Source organism: Myotis yumanensis, unplaced genomic scaffold (genome assembly GCF_028538775.1).
Source record: "Myotis yumanensis isolate MYYU_CA2020_CCGP unplaced genomic scaffold, mMyoYum1.0.hap1 SCAF_5, whole genome shotgun sequence".
NCBI classification, from domain to species: Eukaryota; Metazoa; Chordata; class Mammalia; order Chiroptera; family Vespertilionidae; genus Myotis; species Myotis yumanensis.
Genome location: NW_027223756.1, coordinates 75,382,108 through 75,398,288, shown reverse-complemented (window position 1 = coordinate 75,398,288; position 16,181 = coordinate 75,382,108). Strand labels below are relative to the sequence as shown.

The window sequence follows — 16,181 nt, the reverse complement described above, 5'->3', positions numbered from 1 at the left end:
GGTCGTCCCTACCTCACGGGGGCTGTTTCAACCTCACCGGGGTCGTCCCTACCACACTGGGGCCGTTTCGACCTGACTGGGGTCGTCCCTACCTCACGGGGGCCGTTTCAACCTCACCGGGGTTGTCCCTACCACACCGGGGCTGTTTCGACCTGACTGGGGTCGTCCCTACCTCACGGGGGCTGTTTCAACCTCACCGGGGCCATCCCAGCCTTACCGGGGAAACAGGAAGTTTGGCCCTCTGTCCCCTGCCGGCGGCTCCCCACTAGACAAAATCTCCAGGCATTCCTGGTGGTTGCACATCCAGCGCTCCTGCCCTCCACCAAGTGCACAGACTGCCTGTCTGCTGTCCCGCAGCGCCCCACCAGAGACTGGGACCAGTGGGCATGTTTGTGCGCTTGCTGGTACAGCAGTTCCACAGTGCCGGCCAAGTCAGGCCCAGCCCTGGCCAGCCCCGGACCCGACTCTGCCCCCCGATTGCGTCCCTCCCAGATGCAAGGAGCTGAAATCTGCAACCTGCTGGGATGGGCTCTGTACTTGGTGCTTCAGCACATCCTACTCAGTCTCTATGCGCTTCTTTCTATGCGAGGAGTTGAAATCTGCAGTTTGTTGGGTTGGGCTCTGTACTTGGTGTCACATCCTACTCAGTCTCAATGTTCTTTCTCTCCTTCCAGTTGTAGAGCTTCCACTGGGCCAAGTTTCCCATGGTTCTGTATGATAGGTGTTTGTCTGATATTTGGTAGTTTCGATGTTGTTGTGCGAGGTAGCACGCACAGGTCTCTTCCTTATGCCGCCATCCTGGTTCTCCTGGGTCTGCTTCTTGAGTGTGTCTCTCATGGCTGCGAGCAGTTGAAGTCTGCAATTTGTTGGGATAGGCTGCAAAAGCGCAGGTGGGTCTTTTTGTGCACCTGGCACAGCTTGGATGGGGATGTAAATTGATTAAGGCTGAGACTCAGGGAGTTGCCATGGCGGAGCAAATAGCACTGGCTGAGTCTCCGCGGCCCCTTGACTCTCTGCCAGGGCTTTGTGTCTCCCAGTGCCGGCGAGCAGCTGTGCAACAGAGTCTCCCTCGCTTTCTGATGGCTGCAAGGCTGTGCTGCCTCTCCCCGTAGGGTCTGGTGCTTCATGATCCCGCCTGAACCAGCTCAGCGGATTTGAAAGTTTGCAGAAGAAAAGGCGCTTCTACTTGTGGGTCTGGCACAGCCCAGATGGGAATGTAAATTGCGTAGGGCGGGGTCACAGGGAGTCGCTGGGGCGGAGACTCAGCGGCCCCTTGCCTATCCAGGACTCCAGGACTTTGCGTCCCCCAGTGCCGGCGAGCAGCCGAGCGCCAGAGCCTCCCTCGCTTCCTGACCGCTGGAAGGCCGTGCCGTCTCTCGCCTTGGGGCCTGGGGCCTCAGAGACCCGCCCGAACCAGCTCAGTGGATTTGAGAGTTTGTAAAAGCACAGTCATTCCCTCTTGTGCCTCTGGCACAGCCCTGAGGGTAGGGCGGGGTCACAGGGAGTCACCAGCATGGATGATATAGCGATGGCGGCGTCTCCGCGCCCCTCGCCTCCCCGGGACACCAGGATTTCTTGTCCCTCGGTGCCGGCGAGCAGCCGCGTATCAGAGCTTCCCTCGCTCTCCGACCACTGCAAGGCCGTGGCCGCCTCTCCCTGTGGGATCTGGGGCCTCAGAGACCCGCCCCGGGCAAGCCCAGAGGATTCGAGGGTTCGTAAAAAACCGAGAATCCATTTGCAGCCCGCGTGGCGTGTGACTGCGTACCTCTGGTTTTGGTGCCTCCGTAGCTCCCATTCAGTCTCACTGCGCTTCTTTCTTTTCCTCCAGTTGTAGATCTCCCACTGGGCCAACTTCCCCATGGTTCTGAGTGGCGGTTGTTTACTTCATAGTTGATAGTTTCAATGATGCTGTGAGAGAGCAGCACACACAGGTCCGCTCCCTACGCCGCCATCTTGGTTCTCTACAGTTTTGTTCTTAATATTTAAGGCTGACAGTATTTAAAAGTTAACTTTTTTTTTTTAAAGTGCCATTTTTAACTATCCTACTATAAGAGAAGTATTGTTCTAGGTTAAGTGAATACCCTGTATTCTTTTTTTTTTTCTAAAATATTTTTTATTGATTTTTTACAGAGAGGAAGGGAGAGGGATAGAGAGAAACATCAATGAGAGAGAAACATCGATCAGTTGCCTCCTGCATGTCCCCTACTGGGGATGTGCCCGCAACCAAGGTACATGCCCTTGACCGGAATCGAACCTGGGACCTTCAGTCCGCAGGCCGACGCTCTATCCACTGAGCCAAACCAGTCAGGGCTACCCTGTATTCTTATCTCTAGCTTTCTGAACAGGGCTGAACAGTCAACAAAATTAAAAGACTTGAGGATTGTCGTCCCACTCCCCACCACCACCACCACCACCATTTTAATTTCTTCTTTGTAGATAACCTTAGAAAACAGCTTTTTTATGACTTATCCAGGATTTTTCTTTTCTGAGAGAAGTTTCTTTATCAAGCAATCAAGCAACTTTGTAGTCCAAATACATCCTATTTTTGGCCTTATCTTTATGATTGATCCTGCTACTCAAATCATCCTTACCTCCACCGCCCCTCCCCGCCACCCCCTCCCCCCCCCGCCCCGTCTTTATTGCTGTAGTTCATAACTTCATAATATTTTTAGCCTGGTTTATTATCCTCCCCCTCCCCCACTTTCCCACTCCTAATAATTTCTTCTTTTCCAAGTTAGTAGGTATGAGGAGCACTTATTTGACTTTGCATTGTTTCATAATAGATTACGTATATACATATCTCCCAGTAGGATGTCAGCCCCTTGAGAACAAGCACTTTGTTTGGGGCATCTTTTATTTCCCTTCCCCCGTTTTTTTTGTGGTTTTTTTTTTTTTTTTGTTAGATTTTGTTCTTTCTTTTAAAATATCATTTACTCTTCTTTTTGTCTTCTCCAGGGCTGGAAAAGAGAACGTGTAGTAGCAGAGTTTTGGGATGGGAAAATTGTGTTGGTCCTGCCACATGATCCAAGTTATGCTATCAAAAAGGTATGGAACATTAGCTTTTTAATTGTTCTCCCATTTCTTCCGTTTCCCCCAACAAGAAATCACATATGTTGAAGTATGAACTACTTTTGTTGATAGATAATCCACTTTGGTACACATGTAAGGATGATTTTCATACTAGTTCATGCAAAACTAGCCTCAGAATTACAAGTAAAGGAATGGCAGTTGGAGATTAAAGACAATAGCGTTAGCCCTAACTAGTTTGACTCAGTGGATATTATGTCAGCCCGCAGATTGAAGGGTCCTGTGTTTGATTCCAGTCAAGGGCACATAACTCGGTTGCAGGCTCATCCCTGGCCCTTGTCGGGGTGAGTGCGGAGGCAACCAATGGATGACACATCAATGTTTCTCTCTGTCTTGCCTCCTCCCTTCCACTCTCTAAAAATCAATGGAAAAATATCCTCGGCTGAGGACTAACAACAACAAAAAAAGACAACTTTACCTTTATCTTCCACTTGTGAAAAACATAAACTTATTGAGAGATGAATGGCCCCAGAGTCTGTTTCTTATGTTAGTTTTGCCTCTGTTTCTTGGGCTGGATGTTTAGCCCCAGTGAACAATGAATAAAACTGAAACAAAATATGTTTTGGCACTTCCTACTTTTTCTCCCTCCCAGGAGTCTGGATTTCTTTCTCCTGAAAGTGATCTTTAAAATAGGTTCTCAGAAACCTGTTGTTTCCAAAGTGGCAGATACATGCATCAATAATGAAATGATTGGGGGGGGGTGGGGGTTTATAAATTTAGGAAATAGAGATAAAATAGGCTAAAATGATAGTAATCATAAATTTTGTGTATGTAATTACATATCGTTTCAATTATAATTTTTAAAACATATTCACCTCTTTTGATTTTTTATGTCATTAGGCAGAAGAAGTGCAAGAACTTGTCGATAATGAGTTGGGCTTTCAGCAAGTTGTTCCCAGATGTCCAAACAAAACCAAAACATTTCTCTTTATATCTGATGAAAAGAAAGTAGTTGGGTGTTTAATTGCAGAGCCCATCCAACAGGTATGTTATAAGTCTTTTAAATTATTGGCATAATTTGTGACCAAAATAAAGTAGTTAGGAAAAGCCTCAATAAGTCTCAAGCATTTAAGACTACTACCATAAATAACATTTTTTCCTACTAAAACATTTTTGACCATATGAATAATTAAACTTATTTATTTCTGTTAATATTTGATATTTTGCTCTATATAAACAGTGTAAGTCAATCTTATGTTCATGTAGTCATTTCTATACCCGGCCTTTAAACTATGGTGATTCAGAGCCCAGTTATTGAATATTGGCTTATTGCAAAAGTCATGATTTGTCCCTTAACTAGAATCTATTTTAGGTACTAATTAGCAATGTTCTAGAAAAGGTGTTGGCAAACTTGCCTGTAGGCCAAATATGGCTGCCACCTACTTTTATAAATAAAGTTTTATTGGAACATAACCATGCTCATTCATTTCTATATTATCTGTGGTTGCTTTTTTGCTACAATGGCAGGGTAGAATGGGTGCAAAGAGCCTAAAATATAATTTGGCCCCTCACAGGAAAAAGTTCTCAACCCTTATTCTATAACTACAGGCCTAGTGCACAAAATTTGTGCATGGGTACAGCGCCTAGGCCTGGCCTGTGATCAGAGCCATATTCTCCAGCTGCCGGCAGGCGATCAGAACCTGCCAGCCAGGGGAAGGAACTGAAAGGTTGGCTGGCAGGCCCCCATTGGGTGATCATGGTCTACAGGCTGAGGGCAGCTCCTGCATTGAGCGTCTGCCCCCTGGTGGTCAGGGCGTGTCATAGCGACTGGTTGTTCTGCCGTTTGGTCAATTTGCATATTGCCCTTTTATCTACACTAATAAAAGAAAGATGCAAATTAACTGTGCCTTTGCAACGCCCACCAGCCAATCAGGAGTGGGTATGCAAATTAACCCAACAAAGATGGGTTAATTTGCATACGCAGGCGCCGAGCAGCCAGGAGGGACGCTTGCATCATCACCATGGCGATAACGCAGGCGTCCCGCACTGCCCCAGCTGCTCCGGGATTCTGGGCAGCGTGGGAAGGCGGGAAGGCGGCTCTGGGCCAGAGCAAAGGTGGTGCCAGCAGCCAGGGGAAGGAAGGCCCATTCCTGCACGAGTCTTTGTGCATTGGGCCTCTAGTTATATAGAATAGAGAGAGTAGTTCTTGCCTACAAGGAGCTTACAGGGTATTCTTTAGCTAGAGATTTATAGTTGAAATGTGTTCTTACCTGACTGTATCATATTGCACACTTATGTCTCCTTCCTTTTAAAAATACTTATCTCAATACATTTTGAAATGAAACTGGCATAAATTTATCTTATACTTTCTGGTGGAGGGAAAAGCTGGGTATGGTTATAAAGAGGTAGCAAGAGGGAGAATTTGTGATGATGCAATACCTGTATTTTGAGTGTGGTGGTGGTTAAATGAATAATGATAGAAAGTAATGAGTGGTCATGAAAGTATACACATACATTATACCCATGTTTTCTTGCTTTTGGGATTGTATCATAGTTATGGAACAGTTTCCTTGGGGAAAACTGTCCTCGTTTTCAACTTCCTATGAACCTATAATTATTTCCAAATACAAAGTTTTCTTTAAAAACCTTACATGCCGCCCAGCTGGTGTGGTTCAGTGGTTGAGCATCACCCTATGAACCAGGAGGTCATGGTTCAATTCCTGGTCAGGGCACATGCCCGGGGTTGTGGGCTCCATCCCCAGTAGGTGGCATGCAGGAGACAGCTGATCAATATTTCTATTTCCCTCCCCTTTTCTCTCTGAAATCAATAAAAAACATTTAAAAAAAAAATAAACCTTAGCTGCCAACCAAATTTCATAGTTAACATGTAAAAATCTCCTTTGTGTTACCAGTTTTTAAAATATCATATATACAGTTTAGGCTGGAGAAAATGAGAGAAGTGTATGTATGTATTTTATGTACTAAAAGTCAGAGTCGGATTTTTTTACTTTTTTTTTTTAATAAAAGAAGTTTCATAACGGTGTGTAATACACTGGCATGTTAGGAATAGCTCAATACCACTAGTAGTTTTTTCAAGCATTGTATGGCTAAAAGAACAAGTATTCCATAAATATGAACGAATTTTAACATTTTTGGTGACGGTATAGGAAGGATAATTCTAAATTCTTAAGTTTTGTTTAAGGAACGGTTTTTTAAAAAGAAATGTGAACTAATCTATATTAACTCTAGATGCTTCGATATATCATTACAGGCCTTCCGTGTCCTGTCTGAACCAACTAGTCCAGAATCCCCAAACTCTAAAGAATGTCATAGGGCTTGGCGATGTTCAAATGTACCAGTACCTGCAGTCTGTGGAATAAGTAGGATCTGGGTCTTCAGATTAAAGAGAAGAAAGCGCATTGCAAGACGACTGGTAGATACGCTCAGGTAAGAAATAAAATAAAATGGATTTAGACCCAGATTAGCTTTCCCAGAACCTTTTCTGGCTCATGACCCAAAGAGATGTTGATAAGACACCTCTATATAAATTCTATCCAAGTCAGGCTAAGTAAGATAAGTGCTGGCAATGAAAAAAATATACTCAGTTTAGGCACATTCCAGGTCTAAAACATTCTAACCCAGTGCTTTCAAACTACCTGCAGTGAAGTGTGTTACAGACCAACACTTTAATAAAAGAAAATAAAGATGAATTGCTAGAATATTAAATAGAAAAACCAAAAATAAAGGAAAATGCCCTAATTTTATTCGATTCAACAGATGTAAAATTAACATTTCAATAAATATACTTAACATAGTTATATATAAAACAAAGAAAATTTTAAAAAGAAAAAATAAAATAAAACGAAGAAAATAGAGGTTTAAAAAAAGAATTACAGGGGTCAACCTGAGGAGGGGCAGTGAAGGATTAAAGAAAACAAACAAGAGAATACAGTTGGGACCAGGTAGGATCACTGTGCCTGGATGAGGAAACTGACAGCCTGTGAGCCGAAGCTTTATTTTGTAGTCAGAGCACACAAAGCGAAACAAGGGCAAGATGTTTACAATGTTCTTGTGAATTTCAAATCTGCTTCTTTCCTGTTGTTGCCATTCTCTGAACTCTTTCAAGCCTTGTTTTGACAGCACTTGCTGCACATACTCCCCCCACCCCCTGGGCAGCCCACATCCCTTAGCTACCTAGGACTTCAGGGTCGGACTATAAGGTCAAGCTTACAACCATCACCTTTTGGCTATCTATAATTGTGCTGGGAGGGCTTTGCCCTCCAAGCTGGGACTTGTATGTGGCTTTGCCACAAGTCAGTCTGAGGCTTGAACCTGTCCGAATGCTGTAGCCGCTCTCCACATTGTACATGTCTATTGGTAGTGTGTAAGTAATTCTTACTATAACTCATAAGTATAACTAAATGTAAAAGCAAATTAGTAAGACAACCCACAGAATGGGAGAAAATATTTGCAAATAATTTACCTAATAAGGGTCTATTACATCCAGAATAAAAGAACTCCTTTAATCCTATATAATAAAAGGCTAATATGCAAATTAACCAAAGGGCAGAACAACTGGTCGCTATAACCAAAAGGCGGAACAACTGACCACCAGCAGGCAGATGCTCAATGAAGGAGCTGCCCCTTGGTGGTCAGTGGGAGAGCACCGCTCAGCCAGAAGCCAGGCTCATGGCTGGCGAGTGCAGCAGCAGTGGCAGGAGCCTCTCCCACCTCTGCAGCAGTGCTAAGGACCCCTCGGGGGATGTCCGCCTGACGGGGGATGTCTGCCTGATAGCGGGGAGCGGGCCTAAGCCAGCAGGCAGACATCCCCTGAGGGGTCCCAGACTGTGAGAGGGCATAGACAGGGCTGAGGTACTGCCCCCCCACCACCACCTCCCAGTGCACAAATGTCATGCACCGGGCCTCTAGTACAATAATAAAAAGACATAACCCAATTTAAAAATGGGCAGGATTTCAATAGACATTTCTTCAAAGAAATACAAATGGCTGATAAACACATGAAAATATGCTCAACATCATTAGCTATCCAAACCAAATCACAAATTAAAACCATAAGATTCCACTTCATATCCACTAGGATGACTAATCATAAAGAGAAAATAAGTGTTGGTGAGGATGTGGAGGAAATTGGAATCTTTGTACTTTGCTATAGGAATGTAAAATGGTGCAGCAGCTGTGGAATGCAGTCTAGCAGTTTCTCAGAAATAAACTGTTACCATATGACCCAGCAATTGTACAAATAGCTATATATGCAAAAGAAAGGATAAGTCCACACAAAAACTGGTATATGAGTGTTCATAACAGCATTATTCTTAGTAGCCACAAAAGCAAACAACCCAGTTCATGATTAATGGATAAATATAATGTGTTATATCCATACAGTAATATAGTAAGACTAGAGGCCCGATGCACGAAATTCATGCAAGGGGCTCAGCTCTCACAGCCCCTGCTGCCTCGGCTTCGTCCAGACAGTAGTCCGGACAGTCGTTCTGCTCTTCAGTCTAATTAGCATATTAGCTCTTTATTATATAGGACATTATTTAGCCACAAAAAGAAATGGAGTACAAGACATACTACAATATGGATGAACCTTGAAAACATTATGCTAACTGAAATAAGTCAGTCGTAAGAGTCCCCATATTTTATGACTCCACTTAAAGAAAATATCCAGAATAGGCAAATTCATTGATAGAAAGTAGATTGGTAATTTCCAGGCACTGAGAGACAGGTGAATGGAGAATGACTGCTAATGGGTACAGGGGTGTTTTGGGGGGGTAATGAAAGTGTTCTGGAATTAGATATTGGTGATGGTTGCACAGTTTTGTGACTATTACTAAAAAAACAACTGAATTGTATACTTTAAAGGATTGAGTCTTATGGTATATGAATTATATCTCAAAACTAAATTAGTGACTCTCCATTTTAAACTTCGCTGTGTTAATACTGCATATTGATACTTAAAGTTTCTAATGTGACAAATGAGTTTATTTCTTGTTCACATTAATTTACCTAGTTTAGGTTGGATAAGTGAGCTTCACAACACTTCTGTCAACTTCTATACTTAATAACAGATTACAAACCAGTGACCGGCTACACCTTAACCCAGGGGTCCTCAAACTTTTTAAACAGGGGGCCAGTTCACTGTCCCTCAGACCGTTGGAGGGCCGGACTATAGTTTTAAAAAATCTATGAACAAATTCCTATGCACACTGCACATATCTTATTTTGAAGTAAAAAAACAAAACGGGAACAAATACAATATTTGTATTTGCATGTGGCCCGCGGGCCGTTTGAGGACCCCTGCCTTAACCAAACCAAGAACCACACTTTGAGTAGCACTATTCTAGCCTTTTGAGTTACAGCACCAAAGACAACTGTGGGGATGCAATCTTTGGCCATAATCCTGCCCACCCATGAAGGGGAGCATTGAGAAAAACTGTTGTCTATAGAGATTTTTATTGGGTAGTTAATTATGAAATACCTCTATTTTCTATACTTTATATTGAGAGCTATGTAAATTTGACATGAGAAATAGTATCTGAGCTACTTCCCAGCAGACAGTAGTCTAGTGCTTCTCAAACTTGAAAGTGCATATGAATCACCTGGGATCTTATTAAAATGCAGGTGTGGTTCAGTAGGTCAGGGTGGGGCCTGAGATTCTGCATTCCTAGTAAGCTCTCAGGTGATGCTGAATGTTGCTGGTCTATAGATCATACTTTGAGTACTAAGGCATCTCTAAGCAATAACAAATGAGAATTAAGTTGCCTTCAAAGGAAAAATAAACACATTCATTTGAGAACGTATCTGTCTTTTCTCACACATCTGAGTTGAAGGTACAAGTAACATAATTGACAGATCATCCTGTATATGAGGAGACTTAGGTTGAATTGTCTCTTGTCTATACAGTGGGGCCTTGACTTACAAGTTTAATTCGTTCCGAGACCGAGCTCGTTAAGGAGCTCGTTAACTCAAATTACTCTATCAACTCAATGCAAAAAATCGGCCGAGAGACAGCTGGTATTCTCAAAAAACTCGTTAGTCGGGACACTCGTAAGTCAAGGCCCCACTGTATAGGCAATCTATACTAATAAAAGGGTAATATACTAATTAGACGGGGAGACCTTCCGGATGTCCTTCAGGACAAAGCCATGGTGGTGGGGCCGAGGCAGAGGCGGTTAGGGGCGATCAGGCCAAGAGGGGAGGGCAGTTGGGGGTGATCAGGCTGGCGGGGGGGAGGGGGGGGGGGCTGCCGGAGACTGTTTATTGTCTTCACTAGCTGAGCATAGAGGAGACCCCAAAAGCTAGTAACCTTTGAAGCCCTAGCAAAGGTCGGGGCTGTGCACCACCCAGTTAATCTAGATACCACCCAGTTAATTTAGATAATGGTAGCTGAAGCATCCCCACCTTAGTTCACTTAATTCCTTAGATACTCATGTAAATCCTTGTTGATTATTGTTGATTAGATATTCTGCCTATTTCTGGAAATTGTCTGCTGCTGAGCTAATCTGTGTGTCATTGAAATCTCCTTACCTAAGGGCTACTCCAGATCAATAAAAGGTTAGAGCGGCCTGAGCATCAGTGGAAGTCCCTCTCCTTGAGTTGGACTTGCCCACCTGGCTCCCCAACATTTCCAAATTGTCAATTGTCTCTTTTCTCTCTCATTTGTGTGCGACTCCTCTTTTCAGATCCCAAACCCTAATCCATGCGGGACGTGGAGGGAAACACACACACACGACAGGGGCAGTTGATAGCGAGCAGGCCACTGTGGGGGGGCAGTTGGGGGTGATCAGGTTGGCAAGGGGGGAGCAGTTGGGGGCGAGCAGGCCAGCGGGGGGGGCGGCAGTTGGGGGCAAGCAGGCTGGCAGGCAGAGTGGTTAGCGATCAGGCAGGCGAGCAGTTAGGAGCCAGTGGTCCCAGATTGCGAGAAGACCGGGATAGGGCCTAAACCGGCAGTTGGACATCCCCCAAGGGGTCCCAGATTGGAGAGGGTGCAGGCCGGGCTGAGGGACATCCCCCCCCCCCCCCCCCGCGCACAAATTTCGTGCACCGGGCCACTAGTATGTTTAAATAATCACAAGTAGAAAATTATTCCTAGTTATTTTACATAAGAATCACCTGAGGCTCAGATGGGATTATATAGTACAAACTTACATCGATGAGCTAGTGTAAGTACAGAGTAAGGATTCAAACCTACAGATGTAATATTTTTTCTATAGCTGATATCACTAATAAAGACAATAATAACTTTTAATCAAACCTATATTTTGCTTTGGACATTTAGCAATAAACTTTGTATTCAGTTATATAGTAAAGATACCAAAAGCTTGTATCTTAACTTCTAATTGAATCTAATTCTTTAATTTTTTACTTTGAAGTAATTTTAAACTTACAAGAGTAGCAGTAGTTAAAAAGAGCCCCCGTATGCCTTTGCCCAGATTCAAGTTTTAACATTTGCTGTATATTCTTTGTACTTTAGTGTATATTTCTTAGGAACAAGGATATTCTCTTACATAAGCACAGTTCAGTGATCAAATTCGGGATATTTAATATGGCTATAATGCTTCTGTCTAAAGTATAGTTCATATTTCAGTCTTGTCATTTGTCTCAAGTGTCCTTTATAGCATTTTTCCCCCTGTGCAGGATCGAATATTGCACTTAAGTCATCATATCTCTTTAGTTCTCATTTTCCTTAACCTGGAACAGTTTAGGCTTTGTCTTTTATGACATTGAAGAATTTGAAGAGCACAGGCCAGTTACTTTATAAACTATCCCTCAATTTTGTTGAATTCTTTCAACCATTTCATCTTATATTACTTTTAATCCTAATTGCGCTCTGGATCAAGGAGATTCCAAGTAAAAATGTGGGATAGTTTTTGCTTTCTTTTTTCCCCCAAAAAATTTTGGTTGCCTCCCAAAATAAACATTGGGAGAGAGAGAGTTTTTGCCTTCTTAAAGCTCTGAGTGTGTGGTGTAGTTGAAAAGAATATAGTATTGGTTATTGTTGATGGGTTTCTTTAAGTATCTATGGTTTGAATTATGTGTGTTTTTTTCACTAATCACCCCTGAGGATATTTTTTCTATTGATTTTTATTTTTTTAATTGATTTCCAAGAGGGAAAGGGATAGAAACATTAATGATGAGAATAATCATTGATTGGTTGCCTCCTGCATGCCCCGCATAGGGGACCGAGCCCGAAACTTGGACATGTGCCCTACCAGGAATCAAACCATGACCTCCTGGTTTCCTAGGTTGGCAATCAATCAACCACTGAGCCACACTGGCCGGGCTCTATTGGTTTTGAGAGAGAGTGGGAAGGGAAAGACAGAGAGAAACGTCAATGTGTGTCAATTGGCTGCCTCCCCCACGTGCCCCAACCCAGGCTGGGGATAGAGCTTGCAACCGAGGTATGTGCCCTTGACTGGAATTGAACCCACGACCCTTTAGTCCAGGGGGCCGACACTAGCCACTGAGCCAAACTGGCTAGAGCTATTGATGGCTTTTAATTAGCAATATTACCTCTTATTAGTTGCTCATTCCTATGCATCATCTAAAGCAGCCGTGGGCAAACTACAGCCCGCGGGCCGGATTCGGCCCGTTTGAAATGAATAAAACTAAAAAAAAAAAAAAGACCGTACCCTTTTATGTAATGATGTTTACTTTGAATTTATATTAATTCACACAAACACTCCATCCATGCTTTTGTTCCGGCCCTCTGGTCCAGTTTAAGAACCCATTGTGGCCCTCGAGTCAGAAAGTTTGCCCACCCCTGATCTAGAGTCAGCTGGTTGGTTTTTATGACTCCCTTTACCTCAGCAGAATTTCTTCTGGACCTCAGCTTTCTCTGTGAAATAGGCTTCCATCTCTAAAATCTAAAGCATTAAGTCATTTTATCACTTAAAATGTGGATTTTAATCGAGTATTTAGTTAGATTGAATTTTTATATTTGGATTGATAAAATAAAGTGTGCTAAAGTTTAATCAAAATTTTAATTTGGTTCCATTGTTAAATTGTCTTTTCCTCTTTTTTCTCTTTCTTTTTTTTTTTTTAGGAATCGCTTCATGTTTGGCTGTTTTCTCAGCACTAATGAAATAGCATTTTCTGACCCAACACCAGATGGCAAGTTATTTGCAGCCAAGTACTGCAACACCCCTAATTTCCTTGTATACAATTTTAATAGTTAAAACCAATTCCAACTATAGAATAATTATTATATGGGTGAGTTAAGACAGTTTCTTATCATATAATAACTACTTAGCAAATGTCAAAATAAAAATACTGAACCGCATGCACACACACACAACCTGGCTGTTTTATTCCTTATGAATTGAAAAGTCAGGGATAGATTTCTTGAAAATTATCTGGAGATTCAAAGAAAGGAAAAACCTTTGGATGATGTATACTGACACACTCTGAATCCTTAATTATGAAACTTTGTAGATGTAACTGGAAAATTACTTGCCCCTTACATAGGATCACTGACATGTTTTCCACAGAAATGTGACCACTTACATTTTATTAAGCACTTTTGAACCAGGATTATCTCATGCTTAATCAGAAGCAAACAGGAAAATTTAAAGACAAATACTTTCCATGCTCAATTTTTAAAAGAAATTCCTGAATTCTGTACATAGAATTCTCACCTTATAGGTAGCAGCTTAGTTGAATATATTCAGAAAGTCTTTAAATTTCTAGTTTGTAATAGGGTAACATGGTAAAGAATAAGATTTTCATGTAGAACAGAATTCTATAGCTTAATGTTTTAATCTTTTTAAAAATCTTTACTCAAAAGAAATTCTCACCAGATTTCATTAAACTTAGTAATTGCACTACTGTCATTTAATTTTTGGTGTATAAATATGTTTATTGTGCTACTTATCTTCAGTGTACTTACTACTGCTAATTGAAATAATCAACAAAATGGATGCCCAATTGGGATTAGATGATTCATATTGTTACATTTAAAAATGTTTGCATGTCTAAAATACATCTTACTTGTTCTGAGATATCTAACAAAATGTATAGTATCAGAACCAAGGTTAGTGAATAAATATATCTAGGTTGATGGGCCAGAGAACATGACATTATGTAGATACACCTAAATGTTTTAATCTTTCTAAAAATCAGTTTTCTAGTATAATTCTTGGGTACTTTGAAAAGCAAAGGATTATTCAGATTGTTGATTCTAAAAAACATTTAATTGCTATCTGGCAATAATACTCTAGGGAAGTAGTTTTCCAGGTTATAACTTTATGTAGAATATGTTCATTACATTCTTTTATTTGCCTGTAAATTAACATGGTTCCAAAATTTAAAGGCTTGGGTTCCAAAAAGAATGTGGAAGTGTTAAATGTGCGTAATTATGCAAACACCTTATTTTCTGCACTGCTGTTTTGTTTTAAATATTTTATTTAAAAATTTTTATTAACATTATTTGCTTGTTCAATGCTTTTATGATGGATCAATTAAAAAAATTTTTCAATATTTTCTTTGTCTATACTCATATAATAGAATGTACTGATTTTCTTAAGTTATTTTTTGTGGCTATAAAAATAGTACATGTTCCCCTGGCCCAGTAGCTCAGTTGGTTAGAGCATTGCCTCAATATGCCAAGTTTGCGATTTTCCCTGGTCAGGGAACATACAAGAATCAACCAATGAACGCATAAATGAGTGGCACAACAAATTGATGTTTCTCTCTCTCCCTTCCTCTCTCTAAAATCAGTAAGTAAAAAATTTTTAAGTACATGTTTTTACTTGTTTAAGTAAAAAATAACCCAATCATTGAAAATATATCTATCTACACAAAAACTGCACACAAATATTTATAGCAAGCTTTATTCATAATTGTCAAAACTTAGAAGCAACCGAGATGTTCTTTAATAGATGAACAAAGAGCTACATCCAGACAGTGGACTAAATTCGGCATTAAAAAACCACAAAAAGGCATGGAGTAACCATAAGTGACTATTACCAAGTGAAAGAAGACAGTCTGAGGCTACGTTCTATATGATTCCAACTATATGACATTCTGGACAGGCAAAACTGTGGAGACAGTAAAAATATATGTGGTTGCCCTGGCCGGTTTGGCTCAGTGGATAGAGCGTTGGCCTGCAGACTGAAGGGTCCCAGGTTCGATTCTGGTCAGGAGCATGCACGTTGGTTGTGGGCACATCCCCAGTGGGGGTGTGCAGGAAGCAGCTGATTGATGTTTCTCTCTCATCAACGTTTCTAACTCTTTATCCCTCTCCATTCCTCTCTGTAGAAAATCAATAAAATATATTTAAAAATACATATATATATGGCTGCCATGGGTTGGAGGAACATAGGATTTTTAGGCCAGTGAAAATATTGAAGTATACTGTTATATTGGTGGATAGATGCTTTTATACATTTGCCCAAGTTCAGCATGGATACCAGGAATGAACCCTAATTTGTCACTAGATTCATCAGTTTAAACAAATGTACCACTTTGGTTGCGGATGTTGATAATAGGGGAAGCTAGTCTTCCTCTTGCCCTCTTCAATTATTATATCATCTTCCTCAAATGTAACTACTTTTTAAAATCCTCACCCAAGAATTTGTTTTTATTGATTTTAGAGAGAGGAAGGAGGAGAGAAACATTGTTTGGTTTTCTCCATTACGTGTCCTGACCAGGAATCAAACCCGCAACCTTTTGGTATATGGGATTCTCCAACCAACTGAGCCACCCAGTCAGGGCATATAACTACCTTTGGATTACTAACTCTTTAGTCTCTTTTTGAATTTCATAGCAATTAAATCTTTATATATGTCAAAATACATTTATGTTATTACATTTAGGTGAATCTCACTTTTTTTACTATATATTATTCCACCCTACTTCGGGGCCGAGGCAGAGGCAGTTAGGGGCAGCCGTGGGCAAACTACGGCCCGTTTGAAATGAATAAAACTAAAAAAAAAAAAAGACCATACCCTTTTATGTAATGATGTTTACTTTGAATTTATATTAGTTCACACAAACACTCCATCCATGCTTTTGTTCCAGCCCTCCGGTCCAGTTTAAGAACCCATTGTGGCCCTCGAGTCAGAAAGTTTGCCCACCCCTGGGTTAGGGGTGATCCGGCCAGCAGGGGGGACCAGTTGGGTGCAAGCAGG

The 16,181-nt window shown here is 41.5% G+C and overlaps 1 protein-coding gene across 1 annotated transcript in view; it reads left to right on the top strand.

Annotated features, from left to right (window-relative positions):
• Positions 1-14,501, top strand: part of ESCO2 (establishment of sister chromatid cohesion N-acetyltransferase 2) — a 30,517-nt gene extending 16,016 nt beyond the window's left edge. The window contains exons 8-11 of the mRNA XM_070415543.1: positions 2,956-3,045; positions 3,928-4,071; positions 6,299-6,474; positions 13,097-14,501. Coding sequence (XP_070271644.1) covers positions 2,956-3,045; positions 3,928-4,071; positions 6,299-6,474; positions 13,097-13,229 — 543 coding nt within the window. The 3' untranslated portion in view covers positions 13,230-14,501. The remainder of the gene's footprint in view (positions 1-2,955; positions 3,046-3,927; positions 4,072-6,298; positions 6,475-13,096) is intronic.
• The last annotated feature ends 1,680 nt before the right edge of the window (positions 14,502-16,181 follow it).